Source organism: Anoplopoma fimbria, chromosome 17 (assembly GCF_027596085.1).
Source record: "Anoplopoma fimbria isolate UVic2021 breed Golden Eagle Sablefish chromosome 17, Afim_UVic_2022, whole genome shotgun sequence".
Classification (NCBI taxonomy): Eukaryota; Metazoa; Chordata; class Actinopteri; order Perciformes; family Anoplopomatidae; genus Anoplopoma; species Anoplopoma fimbria.
In genome coordinates, this window is record NC_072465.1 from 9,974,803 (window position 1) to 10,001,336 (window position 26,534).

At 41.1% G+C, this 26,534-nt stretch overlaps 1 protein-coding gene across 1 annotated transcript; it reads right to left on the reverse strand.

The window, feature by feature from the left end:
• Positions 1-1,093: 1,093 nt before the first annotated feature.
• efcc1 (EF-hand and coiled-coil domain containing 1) lies at positions 1,094-20,834 on the reverse strand. Its single transcript, XM_054617406.1, has 8 exons — positions 20,000-20,834; positions 18,214-18,623; positions 7,007-7,155; positions 6,359-6,494; positions 5,488-5,644; positions 3,445-3,603; positions 2,793-2,862; positions 1,094-2,631 (listed from the first exon to the last, which is right to left on the reverse strand). The coding sequence occupies exons 1-8, from the start codon at positions 20,699-20,701 to the stop codon at positions 2,498-2,500; spliced, it is 1,917 nt and encodes a 638-aa protein (XP_054473381.1). The 5' UTR covers positions 20,702-20,834; the 3' UTR covers positions 1,094-2,497.
• Positions 20,835-26,534: the final 5,700 nt, after the last annotated feature.

Genomic DNA, 26,534 nt, shown 5'->3' on the forward strand with positions numbered 1-26,534 from the left:
AAAGTTTATTTTTTAAGGTTTTAGCAATAGCTTTAGTTTTGAAAGCGAGAAAGTAGCACACGCGACTGATTAAAACAGCTAGTTGGGGTGATAAGAGTCCCGTCGCCAGGCAACCCAAGATATCCCGCGAGAACTTGAAAATTCGTTTAAAGAGCCTTCTCTTCTTTTGCCCACGAGTCTCCGTCCACAATTTCATACAGCCTTTTCAATTCCTCCCTCCGTTTCTTTATCTTGTCCTCCACATTAGACCATAATTGACCTAGAAGACTGTTGTTTGCCTGCTATTTCATTATGTACGCTTCCTTCTTAATGACGTCTCGCGGGATTTCAGGGGGTTGCCTAGCGACGCAACCTCAACTAACAGCATGAGTGTTAAAGGGCTAAGTTATCTAGTGGTGGAATGTAAAGTAACCTACTCAAGCATTGTAGGCCTGCTTATGTTAACAGTTTTGAGTTACTAAGTCTACTTTAGTCGAGCACTATCATACAGCCCATTATCTTATTATAATGCTACTTTATACTTCTAAACTAGGCCTATATTTCAGTGGGCATTTATCTGAAAGTCATACTAGTTACGCCTTCTCTATTTTTCACGCAAAATACATTTTTTAAATAAATGCATTGTCATAAATTATTGCCCAAAAGTAAATAACGTCCTCATTTTCAAATAGGCCATAGAGTCAAGTAGATTTGGTGCAAATAGAAGTACCTAATGCAACCAGCTGTTTTCTTATTTAGGCCAGTAGAAGGAGTAATGGGACAGAACATCACTCCTGCGGATATCCATGGTCAGGAGGTAGGATGATATTCAGACATCGTGGTATAGACAGCAAATGTGAGTGGCCAAGTGGCTGAGCACTTTATTTTTACAACTTTATTTTAGAAGGTCAGGAGTTGGGTTAGAATTATATGATAAAAAAAAACTTATGGGAAAATGATCTAACATTTAAGTGCCTGATACAAGCATGTGGATCAATTTGTTTGAGTTGGCAGCAGTAGGAGAGATATATTTCCTTTTCACAGACATAAAAATACAAAAAGAAAATCACAGCAATCCAGACTGCGTATGTCAAAGGCTTTAATGGCATGATTGAATAACACAAGTGAGTGGTTTTTGCATCCAACATTAGTTCAATTATTTGTCAAATTTTAGCAAATGAATACAGGCCATTCAGAGGTTCTGAAAGCATAGGCTGTAAGAGACCAAAACCCTCGTCCCCTCCTATGCTAAAAAAGTTACAACTTCAGCACTGGGAAGTTTGCCTTTTTTTGTAACTAAGTTTACAGTATAGGGGTTAAAATTCAACCTCAACACAAATCAGGGACAAAAAGTGTAGCAGGTTAATGTCAAACATACTGCATCCATAACATATAGATAAAACTCCTGTGCCTATCAATGAAGACCATGTGATATGGTTGAAAACTTTTGACAAAGAATGAGTACATGGACCTTTAGTTATATGTTTTGTCAAAAATATAGTATTTACATGTTGTAGGGGTTTTTCATTGGTCCTGTTTACATCGATAGATGAGTACCTGAATGCAATTACCTGGTAGATACAAAATAGCTGACGTTTCCCCAACATTGCTGATGCAGATGAATGAACAGCCTGAATGCACCATCACACATCACTAAGGCATCCCGAGGGTCGCAGAGTACGCACCAACAGTGTCCTTCATATTTGGTCAAATGTAGGCTGCTTTTCTCTAGTAAACTATGCAGAGGCCTTTGTAATGACACCGCCTTGTCATTTGGGATGTTGTTGACCAGTGGAGGTCGACACATTTCACAGACTACTTTATTTCCCTTCAAGGTTTAGCTTATTTCAACATTTTTACATTCAGAACAGGGGAAAAAATCCATATAGGATCATGATAGTACAGAAGCCCTTTGAGGCAAGTATAAAAAACAGATTCTGGTGATTCCATTTTATCAGTCCGATCTAAACTGTCTTCTCACCTGGGTTTCTTACTTAAGAACAGCAAAAAAAAAGCTTTGCCAGGATTTAAGTAACATTATTTTTTCATCTGTGAAAACTGTCGAAAAAAGTTTTGCCAGGTAAAATAAATGTTTTTGTATTAGTGTTTGTTGTTGTAATACTCATTTTGGCCACAAGAGAATGAAGTGCAACACCGCCCTCATGTTCTAAATAGGAGAAAAAACATTCATGTTTTCTTCCTGGTGAATTTAGATTTCTCCATGAACTCAAACTCAAGGGACATATATTGTGTGATAGCAAGTTATGCAAAATATTTTTTATGAAGTAATAATACAATTTAGAAACTTTGATGGAATATCCTGGCATATGTAATAAACCCCTTTGAAATACTAATTCTAGACTAATATCCCTCTATAGATGTGGGTCTGAGGAGTATATAAGCTACAATATAATACACTATACACATTAATCAGCTTGTTTTTTGGCCTCTGTTACTCTTTCAGTGTTCTCTAGAGAGGCTGTTGGAGCGTTGCTGGCCCAGCAGGAGGCGGTCTTGATTAGCAGGAGATGAAGAGGGCGTTCAGAGACCGCTGACTCTGAGTTCGCTCCAAAAGTCCACCAGTGGACAGGATCTCACAGGCCGCCAGTTCATGATAGAGAGCGTTGAGCACCTCCAGAATGTGGGCTTTGCCTATGCAAAAAAACACAGAACAGATGTGACTGCTGAGGGAATCGTGTTAGAAATTTAATTTAATTCAATGCCTCGAGCGACTGTACATTCTCATTATCAAGTTTCACAGTACTCGTATTGATTTTTATTGGGCGTGCTTTTATTGGGGGAGCTCTACTAACCGTGTTGCGGGTCGCTGCAGGACCCCAAAGTGCTGAGCAAGATTTTCCCGAGGGACCGCCGCGAGACGTTCTGAAAAGAGAGAGAGGGCGATTAACAGGGCGCTTTAACAGGCAATCTGCGTCTGGTAACCACGGAGGCTCTTACACACATGTTCAGCGACTGAAATTAATTTTCTCTCAGATCTATAATCAATCCCAGCGGGGTTAGGACACAACAGAATCCATGCTATTACTATGACAGGTAAGACATCTGTTGGCTGATTCAACAGGTCAAAGTGGACTTTTAATTCAGATGATCAGAAAGTTAACATCCATTTGGAGGTTTGTAGTTGAACAATGCTGATGAATACTTTCATTTGCTGTTCTTTCTGATGTCTGACCAGAAAAATAATTCCAGTGCAGCGTGGGTGGATTTCTACCCAACAAAATTATTTCCATTACTTTGAGTTTCAGTTTTTGGTCACTTTATGGTCTAACTGCTGCTTACAGGATGTTTCACTTTGCTAAAAAATCAAAGCAATATGTTAGGGTAGTATAATGGTAAAAACATGTTAACACAAAGCCTTGGTCGTTCGTAGCTTTGAACCAAAAACGTACTGGTGTCAGAATTGACCGCTTCAGACACTACAGTGTAGTTTTAGATGTCACTGACCAGGTCTCTGAGCTGCTGGAGGAGCTGCAGGATGTCCCCGAGTTTCTCCTCCACCAGCGACAGACGCACCCTCTCCGTCTCCAGCATCTGCAGCTCCATCTGAAGCAGCTCAGTCTCCTCTGCCTTCTGCTGCAGCTCCTGCAGCAGAGAGTCCTTCATCTGGAAGACACCACACACACACACACACACACACACACACACACACACACACACACACACACACACACACACACACACACACACTGGTCACACTAAAGGACAGTAACCTCCTTCTGCCTGGCATGGGGTTGGGTCTCCTCTTGGTTCATCTTTGTCATCTGCAGGGGGCCTTCACTGGCCCCAGCGCATTGACTGCAGTTCACTTTTGCTTCTAGGTGCTGGATGTTCTAACGTTACAGCCATCGACTGTATATAACAAGTGAGTTTAGTCATCGTGACGTCACCCATTGGTTTGTGGACTGCAGTTTGATGCCTGGATTTCGGACATTTGGCTGTCGCCATTTTGGATTGTGGCAGTTGCCATCTTGCCTTTCTGCAATAGAAGTTACTTTATTTTAAATGTTGAGGAGTGATGTAGAGACGAAATTTACTTCTCTGGTAACGGCAGCGACCTGTCAATCACGCCTTAAAACATACTCTGCTTTATGGTCTATTTGACTCCAAATGGACCAAAATTTACTAAATGAACATCATGCTGTATTGAAGAAACTAGAGTTTTAGACCATAAACTAATGTATACAATGTTTACTGAGAGAATAAATTAAGAGAGAAGTAGAATAATTTTCTCATAGACTTCTATACAATCTGACTTGTTTTTGCAACCAGAGGAGTCGCCCCCTGCTGGTCAGTAGAGATAACGCAGGTTTTAAGACACTTCCGCATGGACTTCAATGAGCAGAACAGAAGGTTGCCGCCTGGTTACAACCAAAATCTTTTTCACTTCCTTGGAGTAACCCAGCGTTCAGTTGTTCTCTATTAGTCGGCCCCCTCCAAACGGCCATTTCGACAACTAATGCTGATCCTTTCATCAAGTAACGTGTTTTATTATTCATCCACATTTATTCATATGGAAATATAACAAATACAATCCTAGACAGAAAAACACTATTTAAAGGATTGATGGACTGACATCACTTAATATTTTTCTTATTGTTACCAAAAATCAACATTGTGTCATGTCCTGTAAGAATAAATATATTTATATATATATATATTTTTTCTTAGGCTGTATTTAATGTGACAATCTTACTAGAGCAGCTGGATATGTCAACCTAGTAAATGTTACATTATTTCCCTGTGGGCCTGCTTAACATCTTAATACAATATAAATATACCCAATGTAAATGTTTGTCAAATGTTGAGGGTTAGAGTGAGTCTTTTAGCCCACAATGTACTGTAGGTTTGACTGCCAAAAGGTTGGAAATCCCTGCGGTGCACCTTTACGTCATGGCGTATTGAAGGACAAAGGTCTCACCCCACACATCCTGCGCATAAACAAAGCCTCACAGTCCTGACTTTGTTTAGCTTTAACTTTTACTCTCTGAGCGCTGAGACTTTTTGGGAATACATTACGTCACGGCTCCCCTTCTGCCCGTCTTCCTGTGTTGTGAAAATACTACTCGACTGTAACAGAGCTTTAATTTATGATATTCTGAAGTGTCACGCGGGACAAGGGAAGAGGGGGGTTCTGCGGTCAGCTCCAGTGAGAAACAGCTGCAAACACACACACACCCACCCACGCATGCACGCACACACACACACTGAAGGCTCTGGTGCCGGTGGTTGGGTTGGGTGGAAGCTCCAGGATCGTGACACTGGCTGTGGTTTGGCCTTTGAAGCCCTCTACTTTCATAACAACCTTCACCAGTCCTCTCTAATCTAGTTTAACACCACACATGCGGCCACGAAATGACGCAGGACGCAAAGCGAGGCAGAACATTGTCCAGAAAGAACAGTTTCATGTAAAAGGATGAAGCGGACCCGGGGCCAGAGGCTGTGCAAGTAGCCCACCCGGGTGTGACGTAGGTCAGTGGTGGTCTGTACCTGGTCCGTGTCCATCTCTGCCTGGCTCTCCTTCAGCTCCAGCTGTTTATGCAGCCTGGTCACCCTCTCCAGGAGCTCCACCACAGCGCTGCAGCTCTCCTCGCTCTTCAGGCTCCCATAGTTGGACATCAGCTTCTTGAACGCCTTGTCGTCGCACCTGATCGACAACACAGAACATTTTTAGCACAGGTATACAAGCTAGCATGGTTGCCAGTCTGCTGCTTTGTTTTGAAATAATCACTAGTACATGTTTCAGATATTGTCCAAGTGTGTTTTGTAACAAGCATCGAAACCAATTGCAGTATGGAAGCCCAAAGGGGACTTTATCAAAATTATATTGTAAACTTGAAAATGAAAGGGGAATTTTCCACATATGTATGTGTTATTTGAGTTAACCCAGTTAACTGAAGACCCGCCTTGATGAGAGGATTGACGGATTGTATTTTCATTTTGACACCAAAAGAGCATGGTGACATGAAAATGGAATAGACTGGGAGTGCTGTTTTTGCTTATGCGTTTGATTATTGTTCATTTAACTTTATTATTTTTGGAAAAACAGGTTACGTTGTGTGTAGCATTATCATTTTCAAATTTGAATCAACGTTTGAATATTGTCCACTGGACAGTACAACTTTGAAAATGAAAGGTAAAACATCTTTTCCATTTTCCTTTCAATATGGTCATGGAAAGTCCACTTTGTGCCGCATGTTCTATGAAATGTGCTTACAATTTAAGTTTATTATTATAGTATTATTAATGGAGGATGTGCACATGAAAATTGGATCTTTGCATTTTCATATTCACGCAACTAGCTGGCTGTAAGCTGTGTGCGGTGCTTTAAGATGTAGTAATGATACTAAGGAAGCGGCACCTTTCCCCGCAGCAGGACAGCCTTGTCAAGATCCTCTTCACCTCGTCCACCTGCCGCTGCTGATCCTCCGTCCACTTATCGTCTTCCTCATCAGATGCCGCCTGGCCCTCCACTGAACGAAACAGCTGCTCTTCCACTAGACGCCGCAAAACGCCATCATGGTTAATGTAATCAGTATTGTCATTATCATTGATGGCTGTAGTCAGATGTCTTGGGGAAAAAGACTAGAGCTGAATCAATTAATCGGTTGGTGGAACGATCAAAAATGAATCGGCGGCTATTTTGATGACCGATTAATCATTTTAGGGCAAAAACACCATCAAGTTCTATGGCTCCAGCTGCTCCATTGTAAGGATGTTCTGCTTTTTTTTTCTTAACTTAACATCTATGGGGTTTGGAGTGTTGGTCGAGCAAAACAAACAATAAAATGTCACATTGGGCTCTGAGAAATTGTTACATTTTCACTATTTTCTGACATTCTATAGAACAAATAATAAACCTATTCAATTGATGGATTATTTTATTAATAGCAGCCCAACTAGAGACTATATGTAAGTATATAAAGCACTTTGAATAGAGAGACTGGTAACTCCCAAATAGGGAGATGTTGGGACTGCGTTCTGTACTTTCATGGGAAACTTCTCTTACTTTTATCAGGCGTCGTCACAGCGCGCCCCGTCGGAGAACATCGGTCATGTTGGGAGTCCGAGCAACATCTCTGGCCCGGCCTGCTGCCAGCGCCCAGCTGCTGCTCTGCCCCGGTGCTGCTTGGGAGTTGTAGTTTTGACACCTCCGACCTGAAAAAGAGCACTGTGAGTTTAATATGCGTGTTTTCTGCAAATGCACGGCTGCGCACGTCGCTGCAAATAAACCGTCACTGACCGAGGGGCTGAAACTGCTCTTCGAATTTTCACGGACGAGAAAAGTTCGGTCCAAACCAATTGCCGGCATCAAAGAGAACATATCAAGTAACACAAGGCGGTGTGTATTAAGCCACATCTACAACCGCCATGATAATTTTATAGAGGCCTGTGATGTTGTGCGCCAAATCTGGGTGGGGTAATTGAAGCCAGACATCGCATCTTTAATGCATTTTTACAGTAAAAGTGGGTCAGCGGTAGAACGGCGCTGTTGCTATGCAGGAGTTCGCTTGCAAGATGTGCGCATGAACAGTTTTCTAAGATCTTTTAATCTGCAGATGAAAATGCTTTTATTCTGTATGTCATGTTTTCCCTTATGTCAGAGGCACATTCAAACATTTGTCACTTGGAAAAAAGAAAGACGGAGATTGCAGTCAATCCTTCTCTGATGGTTTGAGTTTTCTGGGTTTCGCCTGCCGTCTGCTCTTTTGTGTTGGGGGGGAAATCCGATAGGGGGCCTTCGTAAATCACAGAATAAGTGTTTCCAGATGATGATGTCTTGCAGGAGGAAAAAAAAAAGAGAGAAAATCGCAAAAAAAGTTTTCAACAGCCATGAGTCACAGAGCACTCATGCTTATATCCTGTTGGCACGAGGCAGACTATATGCCATAAGACAACATTACACTCTGCGTCTGTGCACTACTTTTGGGTTCCTTTTCAAAAAAGTGGGGTCAAAACGAGTGACTTCACTGAAGGTCAATAATCGCAGCATGATTTCAGGCAATCAATCAGAAGAGCCGTGTTTAAGTTAGCGGGGGCCATGGTGGAAGAAAAAGGAGGGGGGTTAGTTCACGAGGGCCGGGCAGCTGCAGCCGGAACGACATTGAGCTGGTGCACGGACGAGAACACAGGCACAAAACTGTGCTGGTTGCCACGGAGATCGGACTCTGGAATGAAGTTGTGGAGGGCCTTTCTCAAACGCAGGCTTCGGTGTGACTAATTGCACTTTAATTGACGGCGGTTGGTTGGAGGCTGCAGCCGATGTCCAGTGATACTGTAGCAAGGCCTTTGATATGCATAGAGGTAAAATAAATCTTTTTGTGTATTGAGAGATATTAAACAAAAAAAACCACACCCTCCGTTTTTAAGCTAGAGAAAATAATGACCTCCCTACTGTCACATGAAATCGAGCTCTGGTTTTGTTTTTGACTGTGCTTGAGATTTAGACCGTTTGACAGTGATGATGGGGTATTTGGTGATCGTACTGAGCATGGGAATTCCAACTGGATGAACGCAGACACCTGAAAAGATGTACCAAATGCAAAAAAACAGCACGGATGGGTATGACCTGCCAAAATGAAAATATCTATTAATTTAATTATTTTGCTGAGAGCGAGAGAGAGAGAGAGAGAGAGAGGAAATTCAGTGCATACTTCAAAGTGTGCTATGAGTGTAAATATAAGTGATGATCAATTGACATAGTTGAACTCATGTTGAATTATATACCAGAATATAAAATGCAGTCTCACGCTAATTCGTGAAATAGTCACAAAATAAAATCTATTGGTTTCGTGTTCAGGGATACAAATTAATTTTTTTGGAGTCATTTTGAATGACTTTCTTTTGTGACGACTTAGGTTTGGGCAACAAAACCACTTTGTTAAATTAAGGAAAACATCATGGTTGGGCTTAGGTTTAGGAAGGAAATCCACGAACGGTTAAGTTTAGGCAACAACAAGGTGTCGAACACAGGTCTCTTGGTTGAGGCTTGGTTGTTAGACCCATTCATCTCTCCTCCCACCAGCTCATAGTAGTGTTCATTGGATATTATTAAGTACGTTACTTGCTCCGACTGTTGCTTAGTCACGTGGATGCATTTGATTTTTGTCTCCACCACGAATAACGCTACTAACTGACTCTCCATTGGCTTTATTTTCGTTCTGGGCGACATGACCCTGGACAGGAACCAATCAATTCAATTTCGTCTCTATTTTACAAACTTCCATGATACTGGGCTGAAATATATCTTCATGGTATAATTTTTTGGGATAGACTCCAATTGAAATGCTTAACATTTTCTACAATTTGTGAGGAAATTCCTCACATTTTGTGCAAGAAAACAACTTAAAGTGTTGTAAACTAAATGATGTGACTGTACTGTGATGAAACACATCAATAATGGTGTTAATATTGATATTTCTTACAAAATGTAGAAAAATCTTGCAAGTTGACAGAGTTGAGCTGTTGGGATTCATCTAGCCAACGTCATGACTTATCTGTGTCCATTGTTTCGAAGTGTATGCATTCGTCACACTGGTGGTGAAGTTACAATTTACACATTAGCTGCACTAATTCACAGGTTAACAATAAAATGTGAAAGGAGTCACTCACAGTCACCAAACTACGCCCCAGGATTAGCGCCTGATTTGCAGGTAGCCTCAGCTCTACGGAGTGTTTTAGCTTCTTTCTGCTGATTGTTTTTGGCATCAAACTTTATTGTTTGGTTCAGTCCCACTGCTCTCATTAACCGTGTTTCCAGCAGCAGCGGACAGCTGTTTGCAGTGAAAAAGGCTCCGACTGTACACTACCTGCAATTGCAGACAGACAAAGTAAGACACTAGCTAGTGTAGGATTTAGCTGCAAGATATTTCCAAACCCGCAAAAAGGGCGAAGGGCGTTGAATCAAATTTGGCAATGAGGACCAATCATTGAATAACAACCTTGGGGTCCCTCACGTGATACCATTGCACCCGCCCTAATAGTCAAATCAAGAGCTATTTTCTTTCCTCCATTCAGGTGAATGAGCCTGAGACCAAGGGCTAGGAGGTGGGGTTAAAGGAAACACTATTGAGCTTGTTTCATTGGTCCATGGATAAGGAAATTCACTGGAAGATCAGGGTCATTTTAAACTCGCCAGTCAATCTTTTTATGCTTCACGTGCCAATCGGCAACTTTTGTGGTAATGACCAGGGCCCTGCCTTCAACGCTGTATCCAGTTGTCTTTAAACATCCATGGATATTTCCCCCAAGGGTTTGCAAATACCAAAACATAGGCAGAAGGAGGGTGAAAATAGCACATAAATTTGCAAGGTGGACAGAAACATAAAAATGAATGCTAATTTTGGTCGTTTCAGCCTCTTTTAGCTCCTTATTTTGGTTTTACAGCACTTTTACAATATGAATCAGTTACAGCGCTCTCATGAATCACATTTTAAGCAGCAGTTAGTGGCGACAAACACAAAGCCAAAAAGCGAGTGAGTCTAAAAACCTAGTAATGAGTCAGCATTTTTGTACCGTTTTTGGCCGGTGTTAGTGTTGGTTAGTGGTGGTGGATAAGGTGGATATCTGACGTCTGTGTCTGTCAGTTCAATTTCAAGTTCTTCTATCACCAAGTACCAAAAAAAATAAAGATTGCTGCTTTAGGCATTATGACTTTAAGAACATTTAGCATTTTGTGCTGCTTGCCTTTTCTCATTGAGAATAGAAATGACACGGAAAAAAACATAACAGTTTCTGATGTCATAAATCAGATGGTGACTCGAGGGAGAATTTAGCAGTATTCATACTTCTGGGTTTTTCCAGGAAGAAGTGGAGCAGACAGATTTAACCCTTCCTGAACTGTCTGTACGTCCTTCCCCTCTATTTGATCAGAGTCCTGTACCTCTTGGCTTATCTCTAGCCATTAAAATTACACTTTGAATTATGTTAAAACTGGCAGAATAACACATTCTGAATGGAATAATTATATATTATAATATAATATAATTATAATTCCAGAAACTTTCTGTGACTTTACGTTACATTATTCTTCACAACCAAAGAAATGTTGTTATCATTGTTAGATTAGTATCGTAGTGGCCTTGGCAGAGAAAATGCACTAGCGGTATAGTAAATATATGTGGCCCAATCTTTACCACATCCCACAAGGCACTCACACGGAGGTAAAGTTCTACACGAAGAGCTCTATTGTGCTTTGTCATGGCATTTCTAATTAATAGAATCCTGTATTCTGCCCTATTAGCAAAAGTCTAAAGCTGTTCTTCTGGCCGTGGGGGGTTGGTTGGTCCAGCTGTTTGTTGTTAGAGCCGGGACACCCAGAGTCCTCCCTGTGTTTATCACAGTGCGCCGCTGAAGTGAACTTTCCATCAACACCCCCCCCCCCCCCCCTCCTCCCCTCCACCCCCCAGGCGAGCAGTTTCCTCATTCAGGTGTCATCGGTCAATGCCAGTCTTCTCTCTCCCCGCAGAGGTTACAAACAAGGTTCACGCTGTACCTGATCTTGAACTTGAAGTACTATGTTAGTCGGGGTTCCCGAGGGTCGGGTTTGCTCGAGCTGACAGATATTTATCAAACCCCTTGGGTCCCGCACGTACAATGAAGGTGGTTTCCGGGATACAAATGAAACTGCTTCAGGGATGTGGTGATTATTTAGCACTAGCTGAGGACTTAATCCCAAAAAACCAATGGCTGTAACATTTACAGAGGGTGGTTAAGCTTTCCCCTGCGACCAGTGCAAATACCCCCCCCCATAGTCAAAGAAACGAAAGGGGTTTTAAAAGTAGAGGGAGAGAAGTCCAACGAGCGTGGGTGGCATGAGTTTCATAAGATATTTTGTGTGTGATGTATTTCTGCTGATGTCAGCATACCTCCAAACCAGAGGGAGGGCGAGCGGGGCAGCGGCTCAAATTGAAAATGAGCCCACTTCTTGGCAGCGTGGGTTTTTTGAACGCTGTTCAAGAACAACAGCCAGGCAGCAGAAGCAGAATGCCGCGGGTCCCAGACATCCCTCCAGTGTGCCCTACTCCACTTTATTTAAAAAAGGGAAGGAATGCCGCGGCGGCACCTGCCTCCACACAATGCCCCAGCTCTTGCGATGGGCAGATAAACGGTCCGCAAGACCCTCCCTCTCCCCTCCGCTCTCGGGCGCCATGCAGGGAGCATGAAAAGGCTGGGGAGATTATGCCTCCCCCGGGGCCTGCCTTTAGAGGGCTAGGGGTTAGAAGCATACAGAGAAGAAGTCTGCAGGCGTGCTGATAAAAAAACACAAAAAGTAGAGTTCTAAACTTGCAAACTTAGGAGACATGTGCTTTGCTCTCTAGAAATCCCTGGACTATAAATAGAGACACCTGGAGTCGAGACGATAATAAAACTGAAGACGTTCTGGAAGACCAAAGTTCATTTTAATGAGTTTGCATCCCCACTCTAGATTCTTTGGAGCACAAAAAAAAAGAAGATGGAAAGCTACATGAAGCAGTTCCTCTCTTGCGGGGCCTCGCAAAAACACGTCCGTCATTTCATGAACAAACAGTCGAGTGTTTGCTCCTTCCTCCAGATGGTAGGCTTTCCTCCCCCTCGTTTCTTTTTGTTCCTAACCGCTGTGCTCCCTATTGTCTCATCCCTCTGGCCCGTAGAACTCTCCAGGCCACAGTGACTGTGATTTAGACTCTATTTTCCTTCTGGAGTAAAATACAGAACGAAAAAGTGACACTTTTATATTAATCCCACTTTGCAAAGACTTCGATGTGCTGATCGACTCCTGTCAGAGGAGCGGCTCCCATCGGAGTCTCAGCCCCCTCTTCCGTTCTGGTGTACAATCCAAAGAAATCACAGGCGTGTTATGCAACAACACCCACGTATCTTAAGTTTCATACCGATGACCACATTTCTGTTCTGAAATTCAACCGATTTCTGCTGGGATGTTGGATGTGGGAAAGTTGAAAAGGTTTTTTTTTCTAGCTGAATAAACCTTTAAAAGGAAATCAAATCACATTTTATAAGAACACTCTTACAGTGAATATGAAGCTAAAGCGAGGAGCTTGTTAGCTAACGTAGCTTAACATAGAACAAAGACTGGAAACATGGGGGAATAGCATTGCCTGGCTCTGTACAAAAGCAACTAAATCTGCTTTCCCGACCCTATAAATGTACACGTATAACCACTACTTGTCGTTTCTACACTTCATTTACTTGCTCTGATTGAACAAACAAGATATAAAGTGTCAAATAGCGAGCTTAGGAGGCTACAGAGCCTGGCTAGCTTCTTCTTCATTCCATTAAAAAAGTTGCGATGTAGTAATGGCGGAACATCCGGCGATGTTAGCAGACTAGCATGCTCACACCAGATTTGACAATGACCACAGAAAATAACTACGCCAATAAAAGGCAAAAATATAGTTCCTATCGGGGCTCCACGATAATTCATTATGATAATATATAAAATTGTTTCATGATTAAACCATATCTCGAGATATCTTGAGACACAATTACATCTTCTAACTTGATAATAACAGGAACATACTAACTCAAATTTCTGATTATTTGCACTGTGGTTCTTCATAAAATGACAAAATAGTCTGTACTTTTCATTTGTCAAGTTTTAAATTCACACGTAATTATACAAAAATAGGCTTTACCATGTGGTCATTTCATATAAGTTTTTTAATTATTGAACTACCAGAAAATATGCTATACCGTGATACATTTTGTTATCGCGATATAAAATGATATGAAGTGGCGAATAGTGATCGAAGATTTTGGCCATATAACCATTTCCATGAGGAAAGAGTTTATTTTTTTATCAATGTGCATGAGAAACGTATGTGTGTCATTTGCGATGCAAGGGTGTCAGTCGGTAAGTTGTTTCAGTCGATAGGTATTTACCAAACTGACGAAGAAGTCCAACGCAAAGGTTGCTTTGAACATTCAGAATATTTTTTTTTTCAGTGGTGCACTGATGCCAAGTAAAATGGGTGGCTATCCTAGTGTGTTGGTGCTCATACTAGGTGCTCCCTTAATGATAAGGATGAATAAGCATTGTCCATCCTCATCTTTATTACCACTAAGTGGAATCCACAGGACAGAAGCAGCTCCAGCTCTCACCCACCCCCAGCCCTGTAACTGTGTATCTCTGAGATCCAGCAGCATCCAAGTTAATCCCATTACTTGTCACAGCAGTTTAGAAATAAGCCGCAGGGATAAAGTTACTCTCAATCATTTCAACAGACCCCTGACACACTACTGCATCTCTAACAGGGGTTTGTGCACCATTTTTAAAGTTAATTTCAAAGCTTTTTTAAAAACACGATAAATATAATTATCTAACGTTAAATTTCTTTGATAGAATTTTTTTTTTTTGACACCTACTTTAGAGCAAAACTTTTCCTTTCCTTTGTCCAGTGCTGAGATCACTCATTTCCAACAGTTGAATGCATGCTAATTAGCATAATAATACAAGTCCTCAAAACATCCTGTCCCAAGCCAAACAGTTGAAAAAGGACTATTTGGAAAAACTACACAAATGTTATGAGTGGATATTACATGTCGGGGAACATGGTGACAACGATGCTGTCATCATGCGACTTGATTTAACAGTGCCTGCTCAGTGTTTAAAGAACTAACATCACCTCAGACCTTTGGATTTCTGGCAGTGACACATAATTGCTCAATTCCGCCTGTTGAGAAGTTGGGAGGAAGTCAGATGAAGTTTTGAGTGTGCTACATGCAAACAATTCAGATGTTAGCCCGCTGCTAGTGCATACCCCTCCTGCTTTTCATATTTCATGTTGGATTCGACGGCTTTTCATTGCTATGTGCGGCGCAAGCAAGGTGTAAAAAATTACACCTTGCTTCGTTTGGCTGTTGCCAACCACCTCCAAATCCATTCCTCATTAAACTTGCAGATCCCCATCTCGGCAGCAACGTCGACTGATGAGAATGAACAGGCAGCCAGACACCAATATCTGTAGGTATCTAACGTTAACGTTATGTAAAACGTTTATTAATGGCGGCGTCTCTTGTTGTCTCATACTCAGTAAATCAAACCAATAAACGCTATTTAAACAGGCCCTATTATGCCACTTTTAAAACTAGGGCAAATTTACAGTGAACTAATTAGACCTTAATTTCATCGATATTGTTCCAAGTCTCTTTAAGGAGCTGCAAGAACCCTGTCTAAATCCACCACATATGATCTGACACATCTGACAACTCCATAACTGAGTACACTTGCAAAATTACCATATTTGTTTATGTGGTCGCTACAGTGTAAAGATGGCCAATTGCAGGATCCCAAGTCAATACATTGGAGTGGATCTTCGCAATATGCCTACTATAGTTTATATTTTGGAGGCAATTTCAAGAATGGCCCTCTCGTCTTCTTACTTTATCCCCAGTGGTTGTGCAGTTTAAAGGTTGAAATTGGCGCAAGCAGATTTTTGGAGTAGGCTGGCATCGTTGAAAAATGCCTTTGCAACTCTACTCGCCAACTGCTACTCGGTTTTCCCACACCATGAACCTAATCAAGACTGACTTTTTCCAAGTGGACCCAGGGACGGATCGACCAACATTGCCCCGTACGATATACAGATTTTTTTACTAATCCAACAAACTAGACTTTTGGGTCAATACTCGGATCCGAGCCCAGGTCCCTGATTTAAAAGCCTCCTTGGAGTCACAAAAGTTTTAAACAATACGTGAAGGAGTGAAACTGACACCTTCCTCTCCAGCCCAGTCCTTAGATGAGACGTAACTGAGCAAGCATTGAAGCTTTCAGCGGGGGAATATTCATGGAGCTTGGTTGCTAAGATCCATATAGGACGGGGGTGCCTGTGTGGTATTGTTCCTTCGGGAGCGGAGTGAAAGAAGGAAGCAGAGAGATTGATGAGAATGGTCAGTCCGTTGAGGTTCTCAGTCAATGGAGCTCTCTCTTGACAAGTCGGGGCTTTTGTGGTGTTGAATTATTTGCCATTAGGGTATCAATGGAAGGGCAGTGAAAAGACTTTGGAACGCAGTCTGCATGGATTAGCGGAGTTTAGGGATATAGGAACGGTATTGTGGTTGAGAAATTTGTTATTTAGAATCACATAAAGGCAGGTAGTAGAAAGGACTTCGCTCATATGGGTCTGGTTGTATGTGACTGTGTCTCAGAGGCCATAATAACAGTAGATGTGACAACTATTTAGAGACATCTGCTACCTAAGACAGCCAGACCTGCAGACAGTGATTATATGGTTAGAGCAGAGACAACAGACACAGAGATAAACATTAAACCCCATGGCTTTGTACTTTAAAAAGTCCAATTACACCCTTACTTCCACCAAAATGAATAGTTCCCAACAGTAGCGGAGCTCAGGCGGGAACGACCCGCCACACACGATGCCTGTTAAATAGACTTAGACGCAACAAGTCTGAAAATTGGGAAAGTAAACCACATCAAACCTTCATAAGTAGTATGGCGGAGCTTTCCAGGCGTGAGGCCAGAAGTAAACATTTTACTCTAGGAGGGATTATAATTCATTGTGGCTCATTCTGGCCACAAAGGCCAAAACAAGCTCTTCCTTCTCATGACATGATGAACAGCCAGACACTTGTTTTGCTCTGGGTTTGACAGCTGATTGGACCTAATGAAGAGGTAAAAGAAGTTCCCCGTCTAGTCTATGCCCTCTCTCTGTGACCTTGGGGGAACATTTCTTTGATGCATTTACACTTCGCCAATGTAAAAATCACATGAACATTTTTAATACACCTCTTTAAATAGTTCTAAAGAGAATCAATATCAAAATTTCAGTGGAAAACGATGATCTCACTTTCCTGTGGCCCAGTGGTCAGACTTTTAGGAATTCTGAGGAAATTAATTCAAGTTTCCTGTTCATTTAACCGCATACCATCTGTTAATTTTATTTTGGATAGTTCCCAGACAAAAATCACCAAGACATACCGTAATCAGTAATCACATGAATAATTTCTAAGAAATAAAAAATATAGAACTTGAAAAATTATTTGTGAAATAACAGATTAATAGCAATTATTAAAACTATTTCTTAGAAAATGTTCTTGTCTTTCATCCTTCTTAGTTTTATAGGATATTTTTATTTAACTGTATTTATTTTGTCACTCAATAATAATTTCATAATGTCACTTTTCATGACAAGAGTTGTTGTCACCGCGCCCTCACCTCTTAAACTAGCAAACTCTACAAATGCTACCAGATTAGCCAATTAGCTCCTGTTAGTGTTTTATTTCATGTCACCTTTCATGACCATGGTTTTTGCCACGGCCCCCTCACCTTTCAGCTAATCACATGTCACCTGCTACCTCAGATAGCAAGCTCAACAACTGCTACCAGAATTAGCCGGTTAGCACCTGTTAGTGACATTCATTTCTGGTATCAATTTTCATTATGTCACTTTTTATTTCGTAATGTCACCTCTCATGGCTGTGGTGTTGTCACCGCCCCCTCACCTTTCAGCCAATCCCGTTTCCCCTGCTGGTCAAGATAGCTAGCAAAACAATTGCTACCGGAATTTGCCAGTTAGCTCCTGTTAGCTAGAGAAGCAACAATGTTAAAGTGATTCTGAATCAACTAGCTAACCGCTGCTGTAAATGAAATGCGTATTGGTGAAAATACCATAATAAAATAAAACAGACTATTGCAAAAGGGCAATTTGAAATAAAATGTCTCAATTTTTTTGTTGATATCCAATAAACTAAAATGAATGATTAAATAACATGTCATAATAATTACTTAGGTTTTATTAACTTCGTTTTATTAAACCCGCCCTAGAGCATACTCTGCTTAATAGTCTATTTGTCTCTAAATGGACTATAATTTACTGAATGCTGTATTGAAGAAGAATTGAAAGAGAGATTGAGACCATAAACTCATGTTTACAATGTTTACTGAGGGAATAAATCAAGTGAGAAGTAGGGTCATTTTCTCAGGACTTCTATGCAATCATACTTCTTTTTACAACCAGAGGAGTTGCTGGTTAGTAGAGAGAATCTAAGTTTAAGGCACTACTGCATCGGCTTCACTCGACAGAACCGGAGGTTGCTGCCTGGTCCCAACGAAAGTAATTGCACAAATAGAAATAGCCTTTTGGGAAGTCTGTCCTCATAGAAATTCGTTGTGTCGATAGTGTACACAATAAAAGCGATGGAAGTAGTGAAAAAATTAAAAACATACTACATGTGCTACAGTGTTCCCAGAGTTCTCACCTGTAGTAGAGGAGCTCTGATTCCAGCTGGAGGACGTGCCTCTGCAGCGTCGGCACATGGCTGGCCTTGGTCTCCAGTTCCTTCACCTTACCCAGGCCACTGAGCAGCGCCTGCCTGGCCTCCTCCACCTTCCTCCTCATGCCCACCTGCTCCCTCTTCAGGGCTCTGTTGCAGTCCTCCAGTGCGGCCACGGTCTCTTTAGAGGTCCACAGCTCCTGCTCCAGTCTCTCGTTACACAGCATGGCCTCCTCTATCTGCAGGTCTCTGGAGGTCCGCAGCAGCTCTATCTCGTGGATGATGCTCTGCAGGCTTTTGAGGTCTCTCAAACTCTTCTGGGACGCTTGGGTCTGGTGGGTGTCGAGGCAAACATCCTCTGGTTTATGCTTGGAGTGGCTTTTCCATAGTCCTACCTAAGAAAAGTAGTGCAACGGGTGACAATAGGGGACCAGATCAAGACATTTTCTAAAATCAAATTGCACCTGCTTAGTCACATACATGTAAACGTTGTAACTAGTGGCTTTACAAAAAAATCACTTATAAGGCATGGTTTAGAACATTTGTGAAAAACATATATATTGTTGCTTGTATGTCTTTACTAGTCAAGTCAATAATAAACTTTTATTTCTAAGCGATTAAGTCAGCAGTTGTTGGATTTCTTACTTTCTAAGAGACCATCAATTCTACAGTTATAAATGTTAATAAATAATCAATAAAAGGTCATATGTTTTGGTACCACTTACTAATAAGACTTGCTTTATTGAGTGCTCTAATAATGGTAAACAAATCATGAATTGACGCCTTATAGATCAGTTATGAGCCATTATTAAGAGCAGTATTTGGATGGTTGCGCTTTGGAAAATCATAATCACGCCCTTAATTAAATCATTAATGAAAGGATTATGATCATGTGCCTCACTTCCCAATAAGCCATCGAGTCTACAGTCATAAATGTTAGAGAGACACTAATCAGAATCAGAAACGGTTCATTGGCAAGTATGTTTGCACATACAAGGAATTTGACTTGGCGGTTGGTGCATAACAATGAACACAGTACAATAATATAAAGGCATCATTAAAAAAAATATGTAAACATTTCAAGATAGAACATACAACATAAGAGTGCATTAAAGTGTGGCTGTTACACTTTAACGGGGTTATGGGTTTCTTAATACATGATTTATTCACTAAATGCTGATCAGTTATAAGCCATGGGTTGCCAGGTTGCGTTAAATCCCTAAAGCTGGTGTTTGCCAATTCCTCTAGGATGACAGTGGCTTTCTCTCTTTAAGTTCAACCAGCCGACTGTCTGACCATTTACCTTCATGGGTCAAAATGAATTTATGAACAACTTATTAACATTTAAAACACCGTCATCACATCATAAAAACACTTTATTGATGACTTATGGACATTTAAAATCACAGAAGACTACCTTTGGGAAGAAACATGGGCACCACCTAAAATGTACAAAGTGTTACAGTAATTTGTAACAAATGGCATTAATAATGGTTTTAATGAAATAACTAGTGCTTTATAGATCCGTTCTAAGCTGGTATTAAAATAACTGTTGAATGTTGGTGGCAGTGGTTGCCTTGTCTTGGTTGTTTATGCAATAATTCAGACAAGGCTGGTAAGAAGTTTCCTGATGCAAGAATTGCTATTCCCTAATGGCTTTAATGATATTACATTCTTGAAACACAGGCAGCATCATATTCAAAACTTAAGCGGGGTTTTGTGAGTTCAGCCCTCTTCTGTTTAACGGAATTCAAACTCTCGTGCTGCTCACCTGCAGAGCCAAACAGCGGGCGTCGCTGCTCTGAAGGGCGGCGCGCATGTCCTCGATCAGCTCGCGCAAACTCGTGTTCTCGTCCTCCAGCTTCGCTATCCGGTCCTCCGCCTCCTCCAGCGCCACTATCTCTTCGTAGCACTCCTTGGTACATGACCCGAGCCTGCAGCCGGAGGCGTGCCGTCCCCCTGAGGCGGCGACGCCGGAGGCTGCGGCGGGGCAGGAGTCGCCGCTCGCTCCGCACACGGACAGCAGCTTCTCCCGCCGCCTCAGGGGGCTCCGCAGGCGGATCTGAGTCTCTATATGCTCGCTGTCCTTCCCGACCAGCAGCCGGCCGTTCTCGTACTGGCGGCCCGCCTTGGTGCTGAAGTACCCGCACAGTTTAGCGTGGAAGTGCCTGAAGGTGAGCTCGCCGGGCAAGTCGTCCAGAACGCCGGCGCACTCGCTGTCCTCCGAGTCTTTGTTCAGTCCCAGGACGTCACACAAGATGTTGAAATCCTCGACGGGGATTTTGCCTCCGCCTTGATAGTCCATATGGTGGAAAATCTCCTGTAGGTACTGGTCCAAGCCGGTAGCCAGAACTATAATCTCGTTCTCCACTCCCCTGTCCAGCCCGTAATGGTAAGCCAGAGTGCTCACCACCCATTGTGTCCTGCGCGCCGGTCGGCTGTACGGATCAATGGAGTCTACTGCGTCCATCATTCCCACCGAGAAACACCATATTTCCTCAAACTCCACACGGTTACTTTGTTTCTTCTAGCGTCGTCCCTTGTGTGTGTGTATGTGTGTGTGTGTGTGTGTGTGTGTACGTGTGTACGTGTGTGTTCGTGTTCATCCTCTCGGCAGAAGCTCGACAGCGGAGTGGCGCGGCTGAAACGAGGCGTGTGTTAAAAACGGAGCACGTTTGAATTTAGCACTGCCCCCCAAAAAACTTCCAAAAAACCCCAAGGGGTTCCCAACCAGGAGTCGGTAACATACACACACAGCCCCACTGTAACGGTCTCCACTGCCGTTCTCCATGGGTGTAATTGCCACCAGGTGTGTAAACTTCTGTCGTTCGCCTGGGTTAGACCTTGTTAAGATGTAAGATGCCCAAGAGACTAACATGCCGTGGAGCAGAAGTATTCTGTATTTTTTTTTCCAACTGAGGTATTTTAACTGCGTGTATTTTTACTCAGGGGTAAAAACTCATACTGGGCTTTTTTTGTTTGTTGCACAATTTACACCTTGCTTTATCCCTTGTGTCTAATGCATGAGCTCGTTTGTTGTATGCAGTTTTAAATCACAACTTCTGAACTCAATGCTCATCTGCAGCCAAACCAGTGGTGCAGGAAGTATCCGATACACAGATCTTTTAGTAAAAGTACTGGTAGTATAGATATACCCTTCTTAAGTAAAAATCCTGCATTAAAATCGTAATTGCAAAAGTAAAAGCATTAAAATATACATAATGTACAAAAGTAAGGTACTCATTTAGCAGAAAAGACCATTTTAGAATAATATATACTATATTACTGTATTATGATTATTAATGCATTCATGTGTTCATCACTTTGATGTTGCAGCTGGTAAAGGTGGAGCTCATGTTAATTACTTTATATACTGCTGGCTAGTTTAATCTTCATACAGCATAATGTATTAGTTGATATGTGTCCAATCTCATTCTGCAAAATAACTAAAGTTATCAAATACTGTAGTGGAGTAAAAAAGTACAATATTTCCCTCTAAGATGTAGTGGTGTTGAAATATGAAGCAGCATGAATTGAGAATACTTAAGTAAAGTAGAAGTACCTCAAAATTGTACTTACGTACAGTATAGCCTGCTTGAGTAAATGTACCTTGTTACATTCCACCACTGAGAAAACAACACACTTTGTAAAGGTTCCTCTCCGTTTTTATAGGCTAGCCAGCTTTAATTTAAATTGTGTTAATTGTTAACTATAGCTTATATTATGCTAGTTGCTTATTTTTCCTGTGAGCTTTGTCTTTGGTGGAGTTAGTACCCCAGAAATCCAAATCTACTTGAGTGTAAAAGTGCAGAATCTCAAATACTCCACAGTCTATGATCTACTATCTATTGATAGTTTCCTATATCTCCAAATTTAAGGCAATTCATTGCCTCCTTCAAGTCCCCCTCGTAAGTTTCAATTCTAAATGGAACCTGTAAAAAGTTCTATTGCAACGACTGTAACCTAAAATAAAGATGTGTGAGGGGAAAACAATGAACTAGAAAGCTTCCAATATTATATTATTGTACCTTAACTGTAAATTGTTTAAAATGTCTCGCCACAGTTCTTCTCTGTGGAATTTCCAAAACTCCAACCAGCACGTGAGGGCAGCTACGCGCCCCCCTCCTTCCCTAGAGTGGTCGTCATGGCGACGTGTTGCACTCGTGTAGTTGAAGTTTGTGTGACAGCTCAGCACTTTCCTGCGGCGAATAACATTCATTTCATTATATTAAACGAGTTAGCAGCTACGGTAATGATGGAGCAGTTGAAGTGACAGGTCGTGCGGAAGTCTGTGTGATTATCTGACACATGTAAGTAGTAACAGTATTTCACACTGACGTCCTCAACAATACTTTCTGTTATAGTTACATCTGTAGCGTTTCATAAAAACAGACCGGCTGAGGTGAGAACACAAGAGGAACAACTTTAAATTGTGCTGTTGTTATATTTTAATATGAATATGAATGATGAAACACATAACCTAGCTGTCAGAAGAGAAGTTGCAGTAATGATAACTATTATGTTGTCAGCCCTATGTTCACAGAATGAGATAGCGTTACGTTAGCTAACGACAACTTATTTCCTGACACATACACATCAACGGGAAGAGACAGCAAAGCTAACTAAACTTTACAAATAACTTTCACTAGCTAGCTATATGCAGAGGTTAAAAGAGTAGTCCTCAAAAAGATTACTGTGGAAGAATGCACTCAAGTAAAAGTACACTAACTACTTGTGTAAACATGTACTAAAGTAAACGTAGAAAGTAGGTAATTACTCTGAATAAACGTTAATGAGTAGCATTTAAAAAAAGGGGGGGGGGGGGGTGTTAATGTATTGTACTAGGCCTACTGTTAAATTAAAAAACATCTTCAAGCTACAAAATATTTTACATTAAATGCCAAGTTAAACACAACTCAAACAACATCAGCAACAATAGTTTTAAACAAAAATAATGCATTAATAAAGTGAGCTATGGACAACACAAAAAACACCAACAAAGAAGAATACGTGGACATGTATACACCGTCTATGGTATAAACAATAAGAACTCCACAGCTGCTGCGGACACAAACACATCACAGTAAAGGACAGACTTCACAGTTTTTACCATTCCAGGCAACTAAGTGGTTGCTGAGATTTGGAGAGTTCAGCAGTGTGTTGTTATACACCTGTATGAACGGGAACCCTGCAAATCTTTAGTAACTTGAAGTCCTCCACAATCTACTCCAGGTCCAATTTATCGACTGGTTCATTCATGAAGCAAAACAAAACGAGTCCACTTGGCCTCTCTGTCCCAGTGTAACCAAATTGTAAGGCTTTTCAACCCATTAACATTGAAGGGGAACCCATTCCTACCTGAGTGCTGAATAGGAATCCCTTAAAAATATGAATTTCCTCCAGAAAATATTCCAGTCCTCCTACTAAACCAATCCCAACATTAATAACTAACTCGATCATCATTAACACATATGTCAAACTAATGTTTATATGGATAGGGAAAAACAGTTTATTAAAATCCAATAGTTAATTAATGGCTTTGGAAATTACTGGAAGTTTCAGGAGTAAACTAATGATTAATTAAGAGTATTTTAAGATATTGTTGTTTCATAGTAGCTCTACGACACATATGCAGTTACGAAAATGTTTAGAAGGTGAGAATGATGATTAACTGTCTCGTGCCAATTAGGTCTTACTTTATTAGATATGAAATGTGAGCACAGAGACCCTTGGCTGTGCTTTCTTAATTTACCATTTTCTATGCTATGTCTTCCATGTAAAATGTTACAGTGGAATAAGACCCCATGGCCAACATGTCGGAGACGGGTCTTTGTAATCCACCTTCAGACTGTGATGCTGGAGAAGTCACTGATAACAGAAAGGAAGAGGTCTCCGTCCTTGAGACTGATTTGTTGTCCCTGGAGCATGGCTTGGAAAATAGTTCAGGTTCAACTGAGGATATGACAACATGCACAGATGACAGCTCCTATTACGTCACATGGACAGTTTACATTGCCCTCGCTGTCCCAAGAGGTAAGTTTGTCATTCAAAGTATATGAACCATTGACATAACCTTCACAGGGGTATTGAATAGTACTGAAATTAAAGGTCAGAAGGATGAGATAAGTGTGGGAATATTAGTGTGCTGAAATTAATACTATACTGTAAGAAACAGGTAACGGATTAATTTCATCCTTGATCTTATTCATACACACTTGTCCCCATTTTAGGGGAAGACGTTGTTGCCCATGAAGCTCCTGGAAAGAAAGAAAACAAAACAAATAAACATTCCACTACCGTTTTGGTGAAAGTCCATAAAGCTCAGAGCTGCTATCATATTGAGTACAAGTTGTTGCCAGGTGATACGGAGACAGTAAAAGCGGACCTAGTGGTGTTCGGGCCAGTAGCAAAAATGTACAAAGAAGATGAGTTCAAGGTAACCATGACCTCTATGTGTGTGTGTGTATGTGTGTATCCCATTCATGAACAATTCATGAGCATCCTGAATGAGCAACAATACAGCAGCTAGATTGACTAAAGTTACAGTAAATGATCTATCACTGCGCATGGGGTTATTATTGCCATGAAAGGGGTTGGAGATTTCTGCTAACAAACATTTAGAAAACTCCCTGCTGTTTAATAACATTTTCAATAGAAAGTGCCTCTAAAGCAACAAAAAACTGTGTAACAGGTTCTTAGAACGTGGCATGAAGGAGATCAGACATGGGTTGGTTGGACCCAGGATTTCAAGATCAGAGTCAACAGGGAGGTGCTGATCAGTCTACTTCCTCATAAGATCAAGCTCCAGATATGGAACAAAAAGGACAAATTGTCCAGCCAGGCCCGCTATGAAAGACTGAAAACCCTCAAACTGACACAGGATCAGCCCGAAGATGCAACGGACACATGTGGTGAGCATCAACTTGCCCTAAAAACGCCCCAACCATTACATACACATATAATGTATACTGTGTTTTATATGAAATTATAAAATGAAACTTTATTCTTAGGTGCTATCAAGACCATGGTCAACAAACTGAGATCCTCATGTGAGGGGAAGTCAAACACATCTAAAAAGAACAGAAGTGATATACTGTTTAATTCCAAATCAGAGGTGGGCTCAAAAACAGGTAAATCTACAACTTTTGCCTTATTAATAATGGAATCATAATCAATGGTAAATTATTCTATGTTTCATTTATGCACACTGGTGTCTTATTATATTTCCTTGCTAGAGGTCATGCCAATTATACTTTTGTGAGAGCTACGATAGCTATATTTTTCATAACACTGTTTATAGAGTTGAATCCTCTCACCGAAGCAGAATTTCCCAAACCAACAATTGATGCTGTCAACCTAGAGGAAATCAAACGGAATGGCACCGTCTCAGCTGAAATCAGTCCCATTCGTTTGTTAGCCGGTGAGTAGCTTAATAGCTAAAACAGTTTAAAAAAGCATGTTTACCTGCAACCACTCTTCATCAGTTGGATCTGTCTCCTGGTTATGACCAGTTCAACCACATTGTCACTTTAGTCTTTATTATATTATAAGAGGCCTGAAGACGTCAAATTATCCAGTAATTCAGTTGGGGAAAAAAAGTAGTTCAAGATATTTCAATCAACACAAAAAATTTCAACTTCCCTGTCTCATAAAAAAAAGCCTTCCCACACAGAAAACTGCATTCTCAATTATGTTTTTTAATGAAACTTGTTTTCTCTTACAGCCGCAGTTTTAAACTGCGACCATAGACCATATGCCAGAATATAGGTGAAGTGGTTAACATAAAATGTTTAACGTAACATTAAATAAGTCAACATTGACTTTTTGTTTATGTGTCCTTGATGAAAGTCTTGTCCCGTGTTTCGGTCCCAGTTAAAAAAAAGAAAAGGTTAAGCGTTAAACATTAAGTCAAAATAAGTCATCAAGACTTCTGGTTTCACACAGGCCACACAACGCAGTGTCCTGAGTGAAAGTCCTTGGTTTGATTGACCCTACCATCTAACCTGACCTCATCCTTACTGACTATATTTAGAAACATATTTGTGATAAGTCAAGAAGATATGTTGAGACATTTATGTCTGGACCAAAGTGGTGCGCCGTAAGATTCACATTTTTAAACCCATTATTAACATGATAGAAAGCATTTAGTAGATTGTTACTTTTGTGACTGTCAGGTGAGACCTCATTGACTCAACGCTTCCCAGTCTGTTCATCTGGTGTATTTGAGGTCGTGTGCAACATCTCTCTGGACAGACGGCTAATATCTGACCAACTGAAGGCGGAACTCAATCCACTGGTCATCACCA

What these genes read in the sequence shown, in the direction of transcription:
- efcc1 (XM_054617406.1), bottom strand. Translation starts at nt 20,701, where the DNA reads ATGATGGACGCAGTAGACTCCATTGATCCGTACAGCCGACCGGCGCGC. An exon ending in CCCGCTGTTTGGCTCTGCAG is followed by an intron (nt 18,624 to 19,999) that starts GTGAGCAGCACG and finishes TACTTTTCTTAG; the next exon opens with GTAGGACTATGGAAAAGCCA. An exon ending in CAGAGATGGACACGGACCAG is followed by an intron (nt 3,604 to 5,487) that starts GTACAGACCACC and finishes GGTGTCTTCCAG; the next exon opens with ATGAAGGACTCTCTGCTGCA.